This window comes from Protopterus annectens, chromosome 14.part0 (genome assembly GCF_019279795.1).
Source record: "Protopterus annectens isolate FY-2018-M chromosome 14.part0, PAN1.0, whole genome shotgun sequence".
Taxonomy (NCBI): domain Eukaryota; kingdom Metazoa; phylum Chordata; order Ceratodontiformes; family Protopteridae; genus Protopterus; species Protopterus annectens.
The window spans coordinates 29774692-29795308 of NC_056748.1; the positions used below are offsets into that span (position 1 = coordinate 29774692).

The window sequence follows — 20617 nt, forward strand, 5'->3', positions numbered from 1 at the left end:
ATCTGTAACCCTCTTTGGGCTAACTATTCCAAATCACAAACATCAGATCTGGTTCTCAATAATATAGCCTTCCACATGCTTAAAGCCAGCAGTCTGCAAGACTGGAACTTTCATATTAAATAATATTACCCAGTAGGACAAATATAGACACTTACCACTCTGCATATGTTAACCATGTACAACAGGACATATGATCATGTACAGTAATCTCTTCTACTACAAGGGTGGTTTTTGTGTTCCTCGTTTAGCTGCCCACTATTTGGATTCATGTAGATGTATTCTCTTCCCACAGTCTCTGGTGCAGCCATGGTCATGCACCACTCTACATGTACCTTAACACTGCCGTATTCTCTTCCCACAGTCTCTGGTGCAGCCATGGTCATGCACCACTCTACATGTACCTTAACACTGCCGTATTCTCTTCCCACAGTCTCTGGTGCAGCCATGGTCATGCACCACTCTACATGTACCTTAACACTGCTGTATTCTCTTTCCACAGTCTCTGATGCAACCATGGTCATGCACCACTCTACATGTACCTTAACACTGCCGTATTCTCTTCCCACAGTCTCTGGTGCAGCCATGGTCATGCACCACTCTACATGTACCTTAACACTGCTGTATTCTCTTTCCACAGTCTCTGATGCAACCATGGTCATGCACCACTCTACATGTACCTTAACACTGCCGTATTCTCTTGCCACAGTCTCTGGTGCAACCATGGTCATGCACCACTCTACATGTACCTTAATACTGCCTATAGTTACTCCTTTTTCTCTGTTTTACAGGCTCCCAGCACATAGGAACATGCATTCCACTTCCCTGCAAACCAAAGGAAATCTTACAAGTTTACAAAGTTGCCACTTTATCAGGCCTTTGATACATGCAGAAAATGTTAATGGAATGATAGCTGGTCACTGTAGATGCATGCATGCCCTGTCCTTAGTAGGGCTCCATTAAGTGGTGTTCTTCGTCTGAATGTATTACTCCAAGATCAGCAAGCTTTTGTCACACAAGCAGACTATCTAATAGCTTCCCTGTAGAAAACAGACAGCACGCACCGCAGGATCCTATCCTCTGCTGTACGAGCATTTGTGTCCACAGGTATTCTGTGTTTGGGCCATCTAGCATCACCGCCTTAGCTGCATGTTGGAAAGAATTATTATTTCTTCATAATCAGATCTGTCATTTTAATACATTGTATCTTCATTTTTTTATTTGAATTGTCCTTACCCGCCTGACTTCTTTCAGATCCAACATCTTGCATGGATATGTACACTGAATAATTCATGTTTCACACGACTGGTCAGCGTGCTTTAATCTTTTCCTATTCCCAACCAGCCTGCCTATAGGTTACTTTTATAGCTGTCATTAACAAACACTTCTTCCTAAATTAATGCACCTGTGAAAGGCAAACAATAGCACATTAAAGAGCACACTAAAAAATACTCAGCACCTCGAGTCAAAACTTTTTTTAAATAAGAGCATTAATCAGTTGCTCGTACTAGAACACTTCTAACTCTGCCAACAACAGTAACAGGCCATGTATCTGCACTTTTATCTAAAAATATCAGCAGCTCTTGTACTGTATTAACTAATAATAAGCCAGGGGCCATAAAAGAAATCAGTGCACATGTACTTTAAAACTTCACTACACATTGTTCCGCTAGTACAAACACTGGCATAGTTACAGGTCACTGAAGCATTGCCAGTTGATTGGCTTTAGTGGGGGGGGGGGTGAGCATGAACATTTTGGCAGTTTCAGGAACTTTTTTTTTTTTTTTTAAAGTGTTATTTTTCCCACAGATGTAAACTTCTAAGCAGTACCAAATATTGCTTTGGTTTTCTTTTTGTAGAACAAGCTGAATTTTTTGAAGTCTGAATGATAGACAGTAAAGGTCCTGTTCTATGTTATTTTTTTTAGATTTGTTTATTTTTTTATGGTAGACAGAAAATGGTCGACCTGTCAGTGCAATGAATCAAAGGGAGTATTAGGAGGTCAGCTAGTAATTGGTAAATAAGAAATGAGAAAAAAGGTAGACTGCTGGAATTGAACTTTGGGGGACACCTTTAGTTGGGGAGGGGAGTAGTCAGATAGTAATGAACAAACTCTAATACAGAACAGAGAGGTAATCTTGAAACCAGTTAGAAGTTTTACAGCTGAGAGCACAGCATTCAAGGGGATGGAGTGGTTTAGTAAATCAAGAGTTCTAGTTAAGTTAATCAAGATGTACCCTGCAAAACTGCCTTCGTCAGTATATTTATAAGAACACCATTAGTGAGGGTCATCGATGCAATCATAGTACTTCTGTCTAACCAGAAGCCATGTTAGTGCATGAACGGGGGGTAGTTTGTCTTACCCAGAAGCCATGTTAGTGCATGAACAGGGGCAGTTTGTCTTACACAGGTACTTAGGAGTACACTAGCTTTTCCATTAGGTTACCTGGACTGAAACGAACTGTGATTGGTCTAAAGTTTGCAGAGGAATTTGATGCAGGAACTTTGATCCATGGGGGTGGCTTTTTTGCAAATTGTTGGAATAATGTTTTGGCATAATAAGGTATTATAAATGTGTTATACTGCATGGGATGCCCACCACTGCTACAAATATATGATAGCCACCAATATGTGTCGTCCCCACTCTGGGCCAGTAATCAAGGAGCCTGAATCCTCACTATTGACGCTGGAGACTGATGTGCACTTGGAATACAAATGGATACACTCAGTATTTCCAGATGCAGACCTCTCTGCATCAAAGTACAATTTCCCTTAAGAACACACAGGGAAAACACTCAGCTGGGGTCTGGATGTCTCTATATCTGTCTCCCTCCAGATACCTGGTAAGACTCCCCACTGGTACAGCTGTATGATTAAATCCTTAGCAAAGTGTCCAACCCAAATCTTCCAGCACCCTCTCTGTAAACCCTTTGCTTCGTGTTCCTGCCCAAAGTAGCTGACGCACACACACACATGCACACACACAATAAGGTAGTTACCTTGCTGGGTAGGCTTACGTAGGCCCTTGGGCCAATAGGTTCATAGGTAGGTACTAGGCTATCACTGCCAACAGACACTTCACAATCAGCTACTCTAAAACATTTAACAAACTGTGCCTAATTATACTGTTTAATATTAATACTAATACAAATAGCAGCACTTCACCAAGATGGCTGGGCCTTCTGGAGTGGCCCACACAGTGTCCACAAATAAATACAAGTACTTTCAAAGGTTAGATATTCTCTAAGGACCAGCCACAATAAAAGTTTTAACTATATTTAATTATAAAAAATACAAGAACATAACAATATCGACTATATATTTACAGTAAACCACAGAGTTCAAATCACAGAAAATATTGAAATTAATATTGATGGACAGACTCATACAAATAAAGAAAATACTCACTAAACTAAGCTTCACTATATTCCTGACTGAATCTAAGAGAATTTTACTGTTCCTTAGTTAAGTTACTTCCTAACGCAAGGCAAGATGCTGTGGGTGATTGTCTTTTTAGTCAGGCTTCCCAAACAGAATACTCAATATTCTGAGATTACTCCTTGTAAAATATAATATCCAAGATGACTTGCAGAATGACCTCAAATGGTCACCTGATTCTAGGTTCCCACAATATATCCTTTTGAAGTTTGAGACAAGACCTTAGCAGACTGCTACAATACACATTTAGAACTTTTATGACAGTGCCTAGGACCCAGAAACATTTACAACACCCCCATCTTCTTTACAAAATCTAACAGATAATGGCTGCACCCAGACCTACCATCTCTAGTCACATTCAGCACTGTGGAGTGCCTTTTAATGGTTTAACAGCGGATTTACATTTCCCTTACTTTTCTTAAAATAAGCCAGCCGGTTAACCTTTGCTGTGACAGTTTCCTCTCTTAAAACATATACATTTAATTCATTTACCACAATACATGTACATCTCTCTTCATTTCAGCATGGGTGCACTGTTGATACATTTTAATACAATTAACACAAGCAAAGCTCACAAATACATTTTCAGCACAAGCATCTGTACAGACCAGTTTGATATGCTAATGACATATAATTATTTACAAAATTCCAGCTAGCTGTGCTGGCACAAGTCATATATCCACTGTCTTACTTTGCCTGGCATGGCGGGTCTGAAAATGGCCCAGTAACAGAGTGGACTAGAAGGAAATGAACAAGGTATTTCTGAATTGGCAGGAGGGCTGGGCAGGGTTTGGATGTATTTTCCTAATAAGCAGGTGTAATAAGGTTTTACAGCAACCATGTTTTATTCCCAAATTTAAGCTGGCATTTGACTTCAAGAGTAGTCCACAGAAGCCTAACTCTGGACCTAGATTTATTGTACAGCTACCAGGAAGCTGTAGTTCTTTTTAAATATACTAGAGTATTAAAACTAATTCATCCAAAGGCCAAAAGCTCAAGGAAAAAATACCATAACATCAAGTCTGGATTTCAGTAGATCAGCTTCAAATAGTAGCAATCATTTAATCATGGCCTGAACATCCTATACAAGACAGAACATTTGCAATACCATGGAGCACAGTCTTCAAAAAGAACAGATGAGATAAAGGAGCTGGAGATGTGGTTATATTAGCTCACCAGTTACAAAGCCTATGCTACATTCTCAACAATCACCAATTATACCAGGAAGCAGTAACCATAATTTATTTTATTTGTTTTTGTTTACTAGACAGGTCTGTCTGGGAACTGAAATGCCGATTTTCAGCAGAGGCACAGTTAGAAAAGTTCCAAAATAAGGATAGAAATGCATTTTTGACAAGTCAGAAGAAAACGGTCAAACATTATTTACAAAGCATATCAGAATAAGGAAATACATTTTCATCATATTGTGAGTAAAATCAAAACTACTATATCGATATACTTGTATAGTATCCATAGTGGGCAGAGGTAGGGTTGCAGATTTGAAACTGTAGGTGTGGTTTATTAGTTGGCAGGTCATATTTTAAGGCAGATTTGAATTGTTGAAGGTAATTTAAAAGCTTGATGTGGTTTGAAAGTTTGTTCCATGCCTTAGAGATAGTGACAGAGAATAACATGTCACCATAATAATTATTAGATTAATTAGCAAAACTTAGCTTAAGTTCTGAGAATCTAAGGGTTCTACTTTGTACATGCCATTGGATGAGATTTGACAGCAAGGGTGTTTTAAGTGGATGGTGAAGTATTATAGCAATAACCAATGATATCTGTGTGGTATATTGAAGATCTACCCATGGATGGTGTGGTTTAATCATGAGAGCGAAGTCTGAGTGATTAAATAAAAGACAACCACTGGTAAAATTTCAATATACCACACCATAGAGTTGGTTATTGTTATTATACAATGAAATTATTTAAGAAAAAAATACCTACTTTTCTTAAATAATGTCTTTCTATAACGCCTCCGTGGTGGCCTTCCGTGTTTTCTGCTGTATCCTAGGGCCTTTCTGATGTACTGCGCATGCGTATGGCAGTTGTCTTCCCACACTTATGCAGTACATCAGTTCTGTGCAAAGGAAGCAATGGAGAAAGGGAGATCTCAGTTTTTTTTTTTATTTTATTTTTATTTATTAAGAAAGAAATTGGGAGACTTTTAACGTTCTGGAGAGACAGGACAGGGAAAATAAAAGGATAATCAGGTACCTTTCTTTAATTTTGCAGAACGTACCTGATTATTCTCTTATTTTTCTATGTGCCATCTCCCTCATTTGTTAGAGGTCTTTGGTTTTGTAAACTCATTTTAAAAAAAGAAAGAAACTTAAACATGTTACGGGATATACTAATGGAACAAAGTCCAGGTGACCGGACCGTTTCCATTGGTAGATTCTCAAATTTACAATGGGCATGCTGGTTGGGCTGGCCAATCATCGTGCTCCTTTTTGAGTATTACTGGACAGTCATTGTTGGGCATGCTGGTTGGGCTGACCAATCATTGTGCTCCTTTTTGAGTATTACCGGACAATCATTGTATAATTTGTGTGTTGTGAGTAGCAGGGAGAGGGTGCTGTGTTGGGGAAGTTGAAGCTGGTTGAGGGTACTGAGTGCCGTGCAGTGATGGGAATGGTTTGGAAGGCTGCAGACGACTTTGCTAATTTTGTTGCAAGTCATTTATAGTTGGTGTTTGGTGGAAGAGTTCAGAATTGTGAATATTGTTGACGCATATAGGAAGGAAACGGGAGGTGGCAGTTATTTTTTTTTACTGCGATCACTTAGCAGGTGCTTTGCTCTGTAACAAGAACCTAGTTTGCAATGTGCCTTTTGACTGCACTGTCAATGTGTAGATTTACTTGTTATTAATGATAACTCATAGTGCTTTTGTGTGGGTGACATTTTCAATTGTGTGTTGCTTGAGGAAATAATATTAAGGTCAGTGCTATTTTGATTTATGTTTTTTAAGAGGGAATGAGATTACTTTGGTTTTGTTGAGGTTTAAGACTAACTGAGATTTATTTAGCCAGTTTTCCATAGAGGTGAAAGCTTTCTGTGTGATGATTTTTAAGGTGGGAGATTTGGGGCAGAGCAAATGTTAGCATACTGTACTGTGGTGGCAAGTATTAATTCCTTATCTATGTTGTTAATGAAGATATTGGAAAGTATTGGCCAAGGTATGAAGCCCTGGGGGACTCCTGTAGTGTCTAGGAATGTGGAGTGGGACTCATTCCATTTTACAGGCAGGGTGCAACTGCTTAGGTAGCTGATTTGCCAGCTTGTTGAGGGAGTTGTGAGGCCTATACAATTTAGTCTTTGGGGCAATGTTTGCTTAAACGGAAGCCTAAGGATGCAAAGAAACTACTGTCAGAAACAATATCTAGTTATTATGACTACTACAAAAGCATAATCTTTCTAATAAAAGACTTTTAATTACTATGGAATAAAGAAAACCTTACCTCAAAATCATCTCACTGGATTTTAATCAGCTCACATCCATACCCACATGACATGATCCACACTTAAGAACAAGCAGCAAACTTGACTGGATCTTGACCAACCACCCATAAAAATGCAAATACAGTCAAAATTTAACAAACCACTTGTCTGATCACAATGTTAATCTTTACAACAGCAAAAAATAGAAATCACTGCCATCTATACCCAAAAACCATCTACATCAACAACCTGAAATACATTCCAACAGAAATTATGAAAGACTAAAGGGCTCAAGTTAACTGGAGATGCCTTGACCCGTGGTGATGCAGCAATATACATTTTCTTCTCAACTCCTTCCTTCTAAATATGTTAAACAGGTATGGTGTATAACAACTCATATGAGTAAGAAATAATTGCTTACCTTTGATCGATAGAATATGCAAATCTGTCTGCATATGAGATGCAGCAAGGAAACAATACACACAACAACGGTGTCAACACCCTGAATAAATACACAGAAGCAAGAAACAAGTACCATGTCTTGTATGAAAAGAAAAACCAAAGCTGCTTCAGTAATCTCTAAAAAGCTAAGTTATGTAATCCATCTAGTTCTGTAACCTCTGACAAGAACATAGATGCAGAAAAAAGATTAAACATTAATTGGATGCAGAAAAAAGATTAAACATTAATTGGTACAGAGGTAGAAACAGTGTTACACAGTGATTACAGTAAAATATTAAGAATATATTCATAAGTCAGGAATTTAGTTGGTTTGATTACAGTAACATATACAGAAGATATACATAAAAGCAGGAATTTAGTTGGTTGTCAGATGAATTCAGAGTGGGAAAAACAGAGATAAATGAATTAGCATTATTTTACCAGTATCAATAAGTGATGAAAGAAAAACAAATAATAAATATGGAGAAAGTATCATCAGTCACTGTAGTAAAAAGCATAGGAATTTAGTTATAATATAACGAGAAGGAAGAGGTTAGGGTATAGAGCAGGTACAGAGCAGGTACATAGCCAGGAAAAGTTGAGATGATTTAAGGTGGTGGTGCTGCCCATGTTTCCTATAGAAGGAGGAAGCAAGTTGCATAGTTTGGCGACGGTGAAGGAATAGAGCAGTTGACCAGCAGGTAAGGTGGGCTTTTCTACTTTTAGACGTAGATGATTTTCACATCTTAGTTGCCTGCTGGGTTGGCATTTGGTAATTGAGACAGCAGGACAGTCTGTAGATTATTTTGTGAGCTGTAGCTAGCTGAGTGAATGAAAGATGGTGGGGGAGTTCCAACCAACCTAATTGTTTCAGTGAGTTACAGTGGTGGGATGAGAATTTGGCCTTGGTGTCAAATTTCGCTATTCTGTTGTAACACATATCAAGTTTGGATTTTGTAGAATTTTGGATATTAGTGAGGAGAAGGGCACCATAGAGGAGAGCGAGTAATAAAAATGTAGTTGAAAGGGTTTGTCTAGTAGAGACGCTAAGAAAGTGTTGGTGCCTGTAGAGCATACCAAGCTTTTGGTGTGTTTTTTTTTTACGTTACTGTTTATGTGTAAGTCAAAATTTATGTTTTTATCTATAATAATGCCTAGTAATTTAATGTGTGGGACAACTTCTGTAATGGTATTGTCTTGGGCTTGTATACTGAAGAGTTTTTTTTATCTAGGGGAGTGGTTTTCTTAGTGGTATAAATTACTAGTTTAGTTTTTTTTGGATTTAGGGCAAGATGATTGTTAAGCATCCATGATTCCGTAGAGGTGAGGGCATTCTGGGTGATGTGCTGAAGTTCAGAGCTGGAATTTGCAGTGCATATTATTGTAGAGTCATCAGCATACTGGATTACTGATCATTGTGGGAGAGTGGTGTGAAAGTTGTTAATAAAGATGCTAAATAAGACAGGACCAACTGTTGCCATTTGGTGGATTTTTGCCTATTGGAGAGAGAGTTATTGAACCATTGTAGGGTAGGTGGGTAAATGTGGAGGGTAGATAGTTTAGAGCGGAGGATAATGTGGGAAATGGTATTGAAAGCTTTGCAGAGGTCGAGGAAAAGAGAAGCGATTATTTTACCAGAATCCCGTGCCCGGTTAACTGTATCAAGGAAGGAGAGGAGGGCTGTAGTGGTGTTGTGCCCTGGTCTGAAACCATGCTGAGTGGGTGACAGAATTTGATTTTCAAGCAGGTGGTTGAGGAGTTGGGCATGGATGCATTTTTCCAGTATTTTAGAGAGGGGTGAGAGAATAGCTATGGGTTGAACATTTGTTGTGTCTGTGTTGGTGCCACCTTTGTGTAAGGGGAGAATGAATGTCTTTTTCCAGATGTCTGGTACAAGGGACTCTTTAATTGATCTGTTAATGAGTATGCTGATGGGATAAGCTATAGAGTTTGCAGCTCGCTCCAGGAAGTGTGCGGGTAGATTGTCAGGGGCTAGAGTACAGGGTTTAAGCTTAAGTAAAAGTTTTTTTTATTGTGGCAATGGATATGGGGGAGAATTTTAGGTCAGAGTTGTGTGTAGGATTGCTTTCTGGGATGGTTTGGTCATTAGCTGTCTTGGTGGTGGTGGTGCTAACCATAGGAAAGGTGGTGGTTAGGTTAGCTATGGTGTCACTGAAGTAGGAATTGAAGAGGAAGTTCAGTAGGGGTTCTATGTGCGTCAGGGCATGGGTTGCTTTGAGAACCTGGATGTAATACATGGTTGATGGAGGACCAGAATTTTTTGGGATTATTTTTATGTTGGCTTTGTAGGTGGAGACAGTGGGCTTTTTTATCATTGTTTATTAGACATTTTGCCTGGTTACGGAGTCGTTTGTATTGTATTAGAGTTGTAGGGTCTTTGTTTTTCTGCCATGATTTCCAGATTTTATCCCTTGTGGACATGACTTCTTTGGTGGATTTTGAGAGCTAGCTTAAATGGCTATGTTTTATTTGTTTTTGGCAGGTGGGTGCTTGCCTATTTAGGATGTCTAGGAATGTTGAGTTAAAGAGCTCAACAGCTTCATTAAGTGGCAGGTATTTGAGGGGTTCCCAATTTACTTTAGCTAAGGTTTTATTAAATATGGATGGTTGGAACTTAGGCAAATTTCTGGTTGATTTGTATTGGTAATACCTTCAACAAACTCCTTGGAAATGCAAAGACTGTAACTGAAACCTCACTGGACCTTACAAAACCCGAAGGCAACATCAATAAGTTCACTGATTGCTTTAAATCTTCAGCAATATTTTTTCCCACACAACTCTACCACAAATCATATTTAATAACCTAAACAACCTTCATCTGAATTCAACTTTAACCCTCCTCAAAAGAATTTGTAGACAAGATGCTCAGCAAACAGAAAGTGCACATCTGATGGATAACCTATCGACAGAGTACCTAAAGAAATGATTATGTTATGTTGTAATACCACTAACAGAAGTCTGACAAAGTTCTGTCTTGATGCTAAGCAAGGACAAAAAGTCAAGGTTATAGCTCTAAACAAGGGTGGTGGTGACTAAGATACTATACTCAGCACACGAACAAAAATGCTGGAAAGCATCATGCATATATATCTTCTGAACTATTTGAGCAGAACTTAATTACTCAAATGTAACACAAGTTTACACCAGGCACTGTATTTAAACAACCTTAGTCAATCTAAGACCACATAGCAAAACTAAGCGCTACTTACTGCAGTTATATTCCAAGATTTTCTATGGCTTTCAATGTAATCAACTAGCAAGACTGCAAAACCTTAGATGCTTCCAAACTGCTGTACCCTGGTTTATACAGTACCTCAAAAGACTGCAGTTTAGCAGGTCAGTGGCACACCAAAATTAGCTGTACCTATACAGCCAGCACTGGAATCCCACAGGTACCTCTCTCAATTAAATGTACCCTCAAACAAATGGAACAAGAATTAGAATATACAGAGAATTTAACTTTACTACATTCAGTTGATGATTGCAAACCTTGTATCTGACCATCACAACAGCATTTCACTTAATTAATAACTGTATTAACCAAGGCAAACTAATACTGTATGAAAATACGAAACTACTGATATTCCACCGATAGCAAAAAAAAATCTACTGCAACACTTATATTTATATAGGTAAATTCTTAGCAGAAACCTGGGTTTTTTGTTTCCTTAACTGGAAACTCATGTATTGCATTCTGTCAGCTAAAATTTCATTTCAATGTGTTCTTTTTTCTGCCCTGTTTATTCTAGTTTATAGGATCGTCTTCACATTACCTGTAACCGCTGCTACAGCAAATAACTAGCTTATCTTCTCAATACTTTAACACCAATATGTAACCAAAAATGGAATTTTTATCACGTGTTTGTATAATCCAACACACTATTGACTACAGTGTTGCATTCTGCAGTCTTTAACCAAGCCATCTGAAAAAAAATTAAAAGGTACAATGATTCTTCATTAGAAAAACATAGAGTTGGAAAAGTTTACCTATTCAGAAAGCATTCAGGATCTGTTTATTACTAGCTGCAAAGAGGTGTCCTCTGCCTGGTCTGTAAGGCCCTGTCTGATTGTATTCTCTTTGAAAGTCTATGCCTGGAACAAACGACTGGGGGAGTTGACACCAAACTGAGTAATTTGCAACTAAAAACTAACATCAATAAGAGAAAAAAATATATGACAGCTACATTACACAATGCCCACTTCTCCCCTTACAATTACAAAGTCTAAGCCATTAACTAACTTACAAAACAATATTGATAGGTATATGAGAAATAAAGAACATCATTATGAGGGTATAGTAAGTAGCCTATCTTCTTGAAGACCATACAGTTGTATTCCTGACAACTGAACCCATAAAACAATGAATGAAAACTACCTTAAAATTTTTCACCCAGATTTGGTGTAGTTCTAGGGGATTAACCACCATGACAGCAATTAAATCAAAGCACAGCAAACAGCTTAAATCAATCTATCTGCATTGATTCAGAGACAAATGAATGTTTCATGCATTCTGGAAATAATATCAAATTAAACCAGAATAAAAACCACAACCTATAGAAATGTAGTTAAAGGTATACACAGAGATATTAATAATTTGCAGAAACAACTTACTAGCAGCCAGTATCCTATAGTAATGCAAAACTTAGAAGTACAAAACATGTTTTAAAGACAGCAAGACAGTGCATAGCATATGACAAATTTATTGAAAAACAGGTACATAAACTGTTTAAAGGCCATGAGACAGAATATTGTAGCCAGACATTTACTGGAAAACAAAGGACATAATGAGAGGACCATATGCTTTGAAGAGAATGCTGCAAGACTTTTGTTTTCTTTTAACAAAAATGAGTATACACAGCCTACTCTTAATCAGTACTCTTTATTTAAAATAATGCATGAATCCTGCATGCAGAACAATAAGTTTTCTCCATGCTGGTCAGATTTGATAATCTACTCGGCTGACCATGATCTATTTTAATTATGGCCGCTTCAAATAGACTACCATTTATCAATATTTAGGACACAATAAGCAGCTTTTGGAAACATACATACTGACACATTTTTAATGACCCCCTACAAAATGTTCAGATTAGACTGGTAAGGACAAAAGAGGCAACAGAGATTTGAATAAAGCAATTGTAATGTAATTACAAAGACCTTCTACTAACTCACAAACCAAAAACTAAGTTTGGAGGTAATCTCTACAGCTATAACCCACCAAGGCTTGGAACAGTCTCCCACTTGAAATTAGATTTAATAAGCAACTGAAAAATTTTAAGGCTGCCACCAGAGAATACCTGCAAAGTCAATGGACTTGCCATTGTATTTTCCCCCCGTAAGCAATGTTCTACCAGAAAATCCACCAACTGTCCTTTCTGTATCTCATAGACTCCTTACTATAACACATAACACTGTTCTGTTAATTTCTTGCTCTCTACTACTCTCAGGCAATGACAAAGATGAGTGAGTTTATCGTTAATTATTGTGATGTTAATATGTACTGTTTTACGTTCTACCAATTATTGTTATATTTCTATATTACTGAATTATTCATTAATTTGTCTACTATACAGATTCAGGATTTTTCTTTTTTTCTTCTTAACAGTTTTTGCTTATGGTTAATTATGTATAATCTGTTGGAGCTTTACTCCTCGGCCCTTTGGTGAAAAAGGGCTACTTGCTCAGTCGGACTAACCCGCTCAGCAAATGTAAAATAAATAAATTATGTGGCATAAATATAGCTTGCTTTATAAATACTCCAGTGTATACTATTGGAATACGATTAAATAAATTGTTTAAAAAGATAGTTTGCTTTGCTGAATGTACTCTTTTCTAGAAGCAATTTGTATGTGGTATGTTTTATTTTGATTTTGAATGCTTTAATTATTAGACATGCAATCTAAGCTCACTTTCCCAATTGCTCCAGAGCACTGTTTATTTAAATGACTTGTACAGAGCCATACAGTAGGCAAATGGAGGCTGAGGTAATCAAACCCTTATCTACAGGAAGCAGCTTATTAACAGCTCATAGCCTTAATCCTCTGCTCTATCTGCCAGACACATTTTGAAAATGGCTTTATATATTTTTCATTGTTACCATTATGTCTGCACATTATACATTTTCATTTAATAACATTAGTAATAATATTTTAGTAATTTTGTTCTATACATACATTGGCGTGTACTTTATTTACTACACACTAACTTTTTGTGCTAAATTTTAACATTTCTTTCTCAAAATGTTTCTGTTTTGTATCAAACTGTATTAAAAAAGCACTATAATAAAAGCTAAGTGAGCTGAATGCAGATTAGAGGCACATGATAGAAGTGATGGCCTACCAACCTACAAGGATATAGAATTTGTTTTTAGATCCATAGATTCATTGGTTATTACTAGTCACTTGATCAAGTAGATAATTTGAACCCTAGCTACAGCAATACCCAATGCATGCTAGTCCCTTGCATGAGCAACGGTGAGTAGGGAGATCTGGGTTTTACTTAAAGTTACCTATCCATTTAGCCATGCACATTATGAGACTGAGGGCACTACTTTATTTAACATACAAGGGGAGTCTATTCCATAGCAGCTGATTTTTTTTTTGAATGCTGTACATTCATAGGTAAATACTGGACTATTAGTCTGCAGGCTATTACAAGCCTAGTCAATAACTTGAGGTCAGTATGACACCCTGCACCTTGTATGTGTGACATAAACCCAATAACCATTATGTTAAACCTTGTCACCCTATTATGCCAACCTCTCCCACCCAATGCATCTTACTAGAAAGATCAGTTTATATTATTGAGAAAGCTGAGATCTCCTGTACAGGTGTTCATGGCATTTTTCTGAATATGAAGGAGGCTGCCTGGGACAGGGTTGACTGAGGCCTTGTATGCTAGAATGAAATCACCCCTAAGGAGTCTGCATGAGACAGAGCAGAGTGACAGAGTTTTAAGGTGTTATGCATAAGTAGTGGAGCTCAGGCCCTTTATCGTTTTTATAAGGAAACATCGGGGTCTCTCCAGTTGAAATAAATGTTTGCACAAGTACATGCCAAAGGCAGCACAGCATTCAACAGCAAGTCTAATGAGGTATTTATATAGAGATATAATAATGTCCTTGGACTTGGGAGATATAACTTTGGTAATCATCTCACTAGATAAAAAGATTTTCTAATGACCATGGTTATATGATAACAGTGTCAGTTTTTCATGTCCACAGATGCAAGTTATGGTGAGAGGGACACAGAATAAAATAAATGCCAACCAATGTCAGTCACACTCCTTTGTACTGTACAACATCGATTCTACAAATTGTACACTTAGAATGACATCTCAATGATGACTCAAAATGCTTTAGACTTAAGAGTAATTGCCATTAAAATTGGTTCCTAGAACTAGGTCCTCCATTCAAATATACTCTGTAGCAATGCAAATAACTGTCTTCAAAGACATTTTCTATGGCCATTCCATTAAACACATGCCTTTCCCTCTAGAAAGTAAACCACAGCACCCCTCCCCCTTACTAGTACTTTGCTTGCACCTGGGAAGTCTGCCAACATGGCCTGCTTTTACAGACTGAATTATATCTGTGGAGAACTGCTGCTAAGTAATGCTCACCAATGCTAAGCAGATAGCATTCCATAACCTCTGTCAAGGTTACAGAAATACATAAGTAATCAGTAACTAAAATAAATGAAGAGAAACAGCATTCAAATGGACGTATTGTGCAATTACCAGAAATGCCATAACACTATCTATGCATCTACATTTTTTCTATCCTGGCTGTCCTGGTGAGGGTCATAATGGTTACAAGCTGAGCACAGTGGACCTGACCTCTCTATACCCAGCAACAGTCTTAAGCTCTTTCTGTAAGACCCTTGGCTAAAGCCAGGTAATCCAAAAGACATAGTCCCACCAATATGCAGTATACTTCCCATGTGAAGATCCCAGGGGATTTTCTCACTGGGTGAACAAGCCATCTCAACTGATACCTCACAAACCAGATGAGCTGTATTTCCACCTAGAGATGGTCCCAGACTGCCAAGTTCCTCACTGTATCACAAAATGTTATCCCGTCTGCCCTAAGAAAGAGCAGCAATTCTGCTTCTTGATTCTGCTTTCTCATCCATCTAGTTAATACCTAAAGTTTGTCACTACAGGTGGTAATGGGGGCACACACTAATAACTTCATCCTATCACTCAGCTTCCACTTTACAAATACAATCTTGTGCAATGCCCATGGTAGCATGCCTCACTCATCTGAAGGCCAATGTTCTTTTCATCTCTACCTTTGTTCTTAAACATGATTCCTAATATATTTAAGCACATCATGGAAATAGCTGCATCCAGTGATTATAATGGCCTATCTACTGAGAGACACAAAGTCATACAATACCAAGATACGCATGCAAAAACTAGAGCAATGTGAGATAAAGGCACCCAGATAGTTCTGACAATATTAGGATCAGCACAGTAAATATGACTGAATTTTCAAGCATATCTAAATATGCTACCAATACATGTAACTCTGTGGGAACTGCAGAAGAAGGCAATGCTGTGTACATTACGGGTGCTGAAACGAGCACTCTTGGTAATCATCAAAGACCAAAGCAATAGTAAATTCTTAAACTCTCATCGTACCCTGACTAAAGAGCAAGGCCCATTCCGGTTAAGGGATTAGAAATATTTATTTACTGACTTCTGATTACCGGGGAAAATCTGACTGGGTAGAAGCCCATTTTCAGCGCAGGCCCAGAGAGACAAGCTTCACATTATTACAAAATATTTTAAGAACGATAATTTTACACTGTTCGAAAATAAAACAAAAACATCTGCAGTTTAAATAATGCTAACAAATTAAAAATAATATAAAAATATTGGTTAAGAATTGTGTCAAGTTATATGACAATCATTTAATATTTAGTGAAATTTTAGACAGTTTGTATAGAAAGTAAAGGTAAGTTAGTCTAATGCACACAGGAATTGCAATATGAAGTGAGGGGAAAACAGGTTTATGGTATATTTAGAGAGAAAGTCAGGGAATAGAATTTGATAGAAGTAAGGAAATAAATGAAGAAGAGAGAGTAAGGAGTTATATGGAATGAAAGGTACTTGTTCACATTTAGGGATATAGTTTATCCTGGTTTCAAGCAAGAAGAGAGCCAGATTTTAAATAAGAAGTCTTTAATAGTGGTTTTAAAAGATGGAAGGGAGGGTATTGATCTGATGGATACAGGTAAGGAGTTCCAGGCCTTACCAGCCTTGTACAAGTACAGAAAATGCCCAGCAGATTTGATAGGTTTGTAGTCAGGAGTTTTTGGTCACTGGATCACAATGACCAAAAACATTAGGATTACTTAAAAAAGACAGAAATCATAATATCCACTGCCTAAGTACCGAAATGAGTAATGACAATGAAATAGTATGAGGTAACTAGTGCTTTGAAGTGATCCCTTAGCATACAGTGACAGCATTCAGAAACTGCTGAAAGAAAGAAGTATTTTAATGTGCAACATGATGCATCCTTATTCTTATAGCCTAAAAGTGCTGGCTGAACATGTGGAATGTTCCTCATTTTCAGGGGAAAGCCATGATTTTACTCACATGTTACTGTGCCCCTCAAAATGCACGATTTCCGTTGTGAATTCAAAAAGATTTTTATGGTTAATATGAATAACCTCAACAAGCACGTTAATACAAAGCACCTCATTACATTGGTTTGTTCTGTGAATATGGCAGATATTTTAAAGTACTCCTTTTTATCCCGAATTCCTTGGTTGGGACTGATACTAGGCACCCCAGAGGATGCAAAACACCCATGCGAATTATGCCCACACATTTCACAGCCCATCTGAAACAGCTTGGAGAGTTTTAACACAAATTAGTATTGTGGCTGTTAACTCATAAAAACGATCCACTAAGCGAAAACATACATTTTTGTCATTTTATGGAGAACACGCTAATGAAACATAAATCATGCCCTAAAGTCGATATATGTGAGGTAGTAGGGACGGGTTCATGAAGTACAGTTCCGGTGTGTCTAAAGAAACGGCAATTAAACAAATTAATGAGTTGTATGTATTGCTACGGCCGTTAACGAGACATCAATTTCAACAGTTAGTAGTTTGCTATTGCTGTGCAGGGAGCTCACCTCAGAATCATACGATATCCTCTTCATCTCTGTTCCACTTGGTTTTAAGGATGCTGATTTCTAGCTGTAGACACCATCTTTCAATACTCGCATCAGCACCACAGCCACAGCTTCTTAACCAGTGCCAGAACTACACTGTAATGAAGTAATAAAATACTAAACACTTATACTAAATAAATACACCTACATACGGAAAAAAAAAACAGTGTAACCGTTTAACATTTATCTTAACCATATTTATCGCTGCATTTTCAGGCACTGTGGCGACTATTAAAGGTCCTTCATTCCCCCAACAAAGATGGCAGCTGCGGAAGTATTGGTATTGTCCTGTCGAAAACTGATGGCGTTTCAAAGGTGCGGGATGGTCTCACCAAGGTGGACTTGGTGGCCTCGTATCATTGGTGCATGTAACCTTCCTCCTTGTCATCAGTATCCACGCAGGTACGTTATTTATTGTAGCTTCTTAGACATGCATCACTCCATACACTGTCAAGATGACTTCCTGCTGTAACTAGTGAGACAAAAGTGCATGGTTTTGTGAGCTGCTAAAAGACTCAGTCATATCAAAATTCGGAATTAAAAAACGTGGTAGACTACGGTCTGTGAATGTTGATAATCACTACAGATACAGTTTTCTTGTTCCTAAAAAAAAATGTTAATTCAGTTCCTCTTTTTTATCAACTCTCTAAGCTAATAGTATTAGTGTTTGAAATGTCCACTAATTTAATTTGAGGCATTTTTCCTAATTAACGTTTGCTTTTTTCCTTAATTCTGGAGGTAAAAGGTTGAGAGCTACGTCTGCTCATGTTGCTATGTTACTTAATCTTTTTGTAACCCCCCCCCCCCCCCAAAAAAAAAAAAAAAAAAGTTGTCTGGTTCTGCTACTAATTTTGTCTAGTTGTACCTCTCAACTATCCCAGACTTTGACTCACATTTTTGCTCTGTTCCTCTTAATCCCTCCTAAAACTGGTGACTTTTGGAGAAGAGGATGTGAATTACACTTAATAACAATAATTAGTCACACACTTATTTTGCTTCAGAAATTTTATATTAGACCACATTTTCATATTCTGTCAAAGTGTCCCAGATTCTGATGAGATTTGTACCTGATTGAGCGCTATGTGTGTTTGTGTATGTAGTGAATAGTGACATACTGGATAAAGGTTGTGCTCCTACATACATTCATGAATAATCTTAATAACTGAAAGTAATCTAAAAAGTGTCAAGCTGTTGAAACTACTACATTTACATAATTGTGAATTTGTAGGAGACTTTTTGTAATTATTTTACTTGTGAGGGACCTGTGATGATGCCACTGTGCACTCGATACACTGAGCATTGTTGTTAGAGATTTGTGAATTGTATTTAAATTATATACAACGCTAGATACCCGGAGGCTCTTGTCCTCCCCTTCTCTGCTCAACAAAGTTGCAGGACCTTTTAGATAATCTGTGGTGCATTGTAGAAATCAGTTTGATTGAATGTGACACAGTTTTACCAAGTGTTCTGTGTCCCCTGGCTTTCTTTGTAGTACTGTAGTGTAATGCTTTGGACATAATTTTCCAGTTCAATTATATTAACATACAGTTGTGTGGATTTGCCGAATGCATTCCCAGTTAATTTTTATTGGTAAAATTATGCTGGCACCGATTTTCACTCTTGTTTATCTAATTTAGTTGTAAAGGGAGGAGAGAGTTAGGGGCGTGCCAGTCTCCATTACAAAAGGCATAGCTGGAACAAGGTTAAGAGTGGTGCCAGACCTTCTTACACAGGAAATTAATGGAAAATGCAGTCTGCAGATATAGTTATACAGATGTGTAATGTAAAGCTTTTAAGTTACTTTATTTTTCAGGGAGACATATCTGTAATAAACAGTGTTTTTGAGGAGGAGTATATTTTATTGACACTCGCAGCAGTGTGTTTGGGGAAAACTAGAACAAGCACACTGCAACTATGTTATTCATTGTAAGAGAGGCGTTAGTGCATCCTTTAACTCCTGTGCCTTTCATAGCACCTCATAAATATTCTTTGTTTGGGAGGAATAAAGTAAAGCATTACCCCCCCCCTTACAAAGACTAACAAAATTAACATAAGTAGATGTAAAAGTACTGTCCCTAATAGTTAGACATTTTTTAATTTTCGAAAGCTGAGGTCTATCAAAAACACTACAGATACAGTTTTCTTTTTCATGAAAAAAATGTTAATTAATTTCTCTTGGCTTAGAGAGTTGATAAAAAAATAATCATTGTGCTTTTTCATAGTCGTGAACAATCTTGATTGAAACTGCTGTACACAGTGCACCAACCCAGTGCTCTCTTTCACCTGAAAGCAGCTGTGCTGCCTGTTGTAGCCGTCCATGATTTTACTGACGTTTTTCATGGTGCACTGCGTACAGCAGTTTCAATCAAGATTGTTGACTTCTGGACTTCCTCTCCAGAAAAAAGCACCAACCCAACATGGCTTTAAACGTAATCATAGTACTACAACTCCCCTCTTTAGTTTCACCAACACTGTAAATCAGTATAGGAATTGAGGCAAAATAGTTTCAACTATCTTTCTATATCTGTCAAAGGCTTTTGGCACTGTCTCCCATGACAAACTGCTGACAGTACTCTCTAACCTTAACCTCAGTCTCTCTGCACTTGCATTGTTCTAGTCACCAACAAGCTGTAAAATGGGGAAAAACAGCTCTCCCCTCTACTTCCAGTTACACTGGGGGTACCCTGTCACTCGTCTTGTGTATTCAAATATTAACCTGTCACTCGTCTTGTGTATTCAAATAAGACAATGAGGCTTGGGTGTTCATTTAAGTAGTTTGTTACACACACACACACACACACACACACACACACACATCAGGATGGATGATTAGAACATTAAAATTAAATGAACTAAGTAACTGACTGCTACACACATACGTGCTTTGACTCTGGCTGCTCACTCAAAATGGCACTCTTGCTTGCACATGCTGAGTACTTATATGCATGTACCCACTGACTGAAATGCTTCTTAAGGATACATCACACACTTTGATCTGCTCCCCGTGGTTCTATTCTTGGTCCCCCTTTTCTTTATTCTCTGTACTAATAAACCTAACACGGTTAATTCTCTGGCCTCCTTAGT

General features: G+C 37.7%; 2 protein-coding genes across 11 annotated transcripts in view; one reads left to right on the forward strand and one right to left on the reverse strand.

Annotated features, from left to right (window-relative positions):
- Positions 1 to 20617, reverse strand: part of LOC122788848 (progestin and adipoQ receptor family member 3-like) — a 792623-nt gene that overhangs the window by 718510 nt on the left and 53496 nt on the right. For 4 of the 10 annotated variants that reach the window (XM_044055730.1, XM_044055733.1, XM_044055732.1 and 1 more), the window contains exon 1: positions 17495 to 17869. The exons of 1 other annotated variant lie outside the window; for it this stretch is intronic. The gene's annotated coding sequence lies outside the window, so the exon portion shown is untranslated. Of the gene's footprint in view, positions 1 to 17494; positions 17874 to 20617 lie in introns of those variants that run through there. 5 more of the 10 variants (XM_044055736.1, XM_044055737.1, XM_044055735.1 and 2 more) reach the window with 4 other exon arrangements.
- Positions 17766 to 20617, forward strand: part of LOC122788849 (NFU1 iron-sulfur cluster scaffold homolog, mitochondrial-like) — a 274386-nt gene continuing 271534 nt past the window's right edge. The window contains exon 1 of the mRNA XM_044055741.1: positions 17766 to 17935. Coding sequence (XP_043911676.1) covers positions 17793 to 17935 — 143 coding nt within the window. The 5' untranslated portion in view covers positions 17766 to 17792. The remainder of the gene's footprint in view (positions 17936 to 20617) is intronic.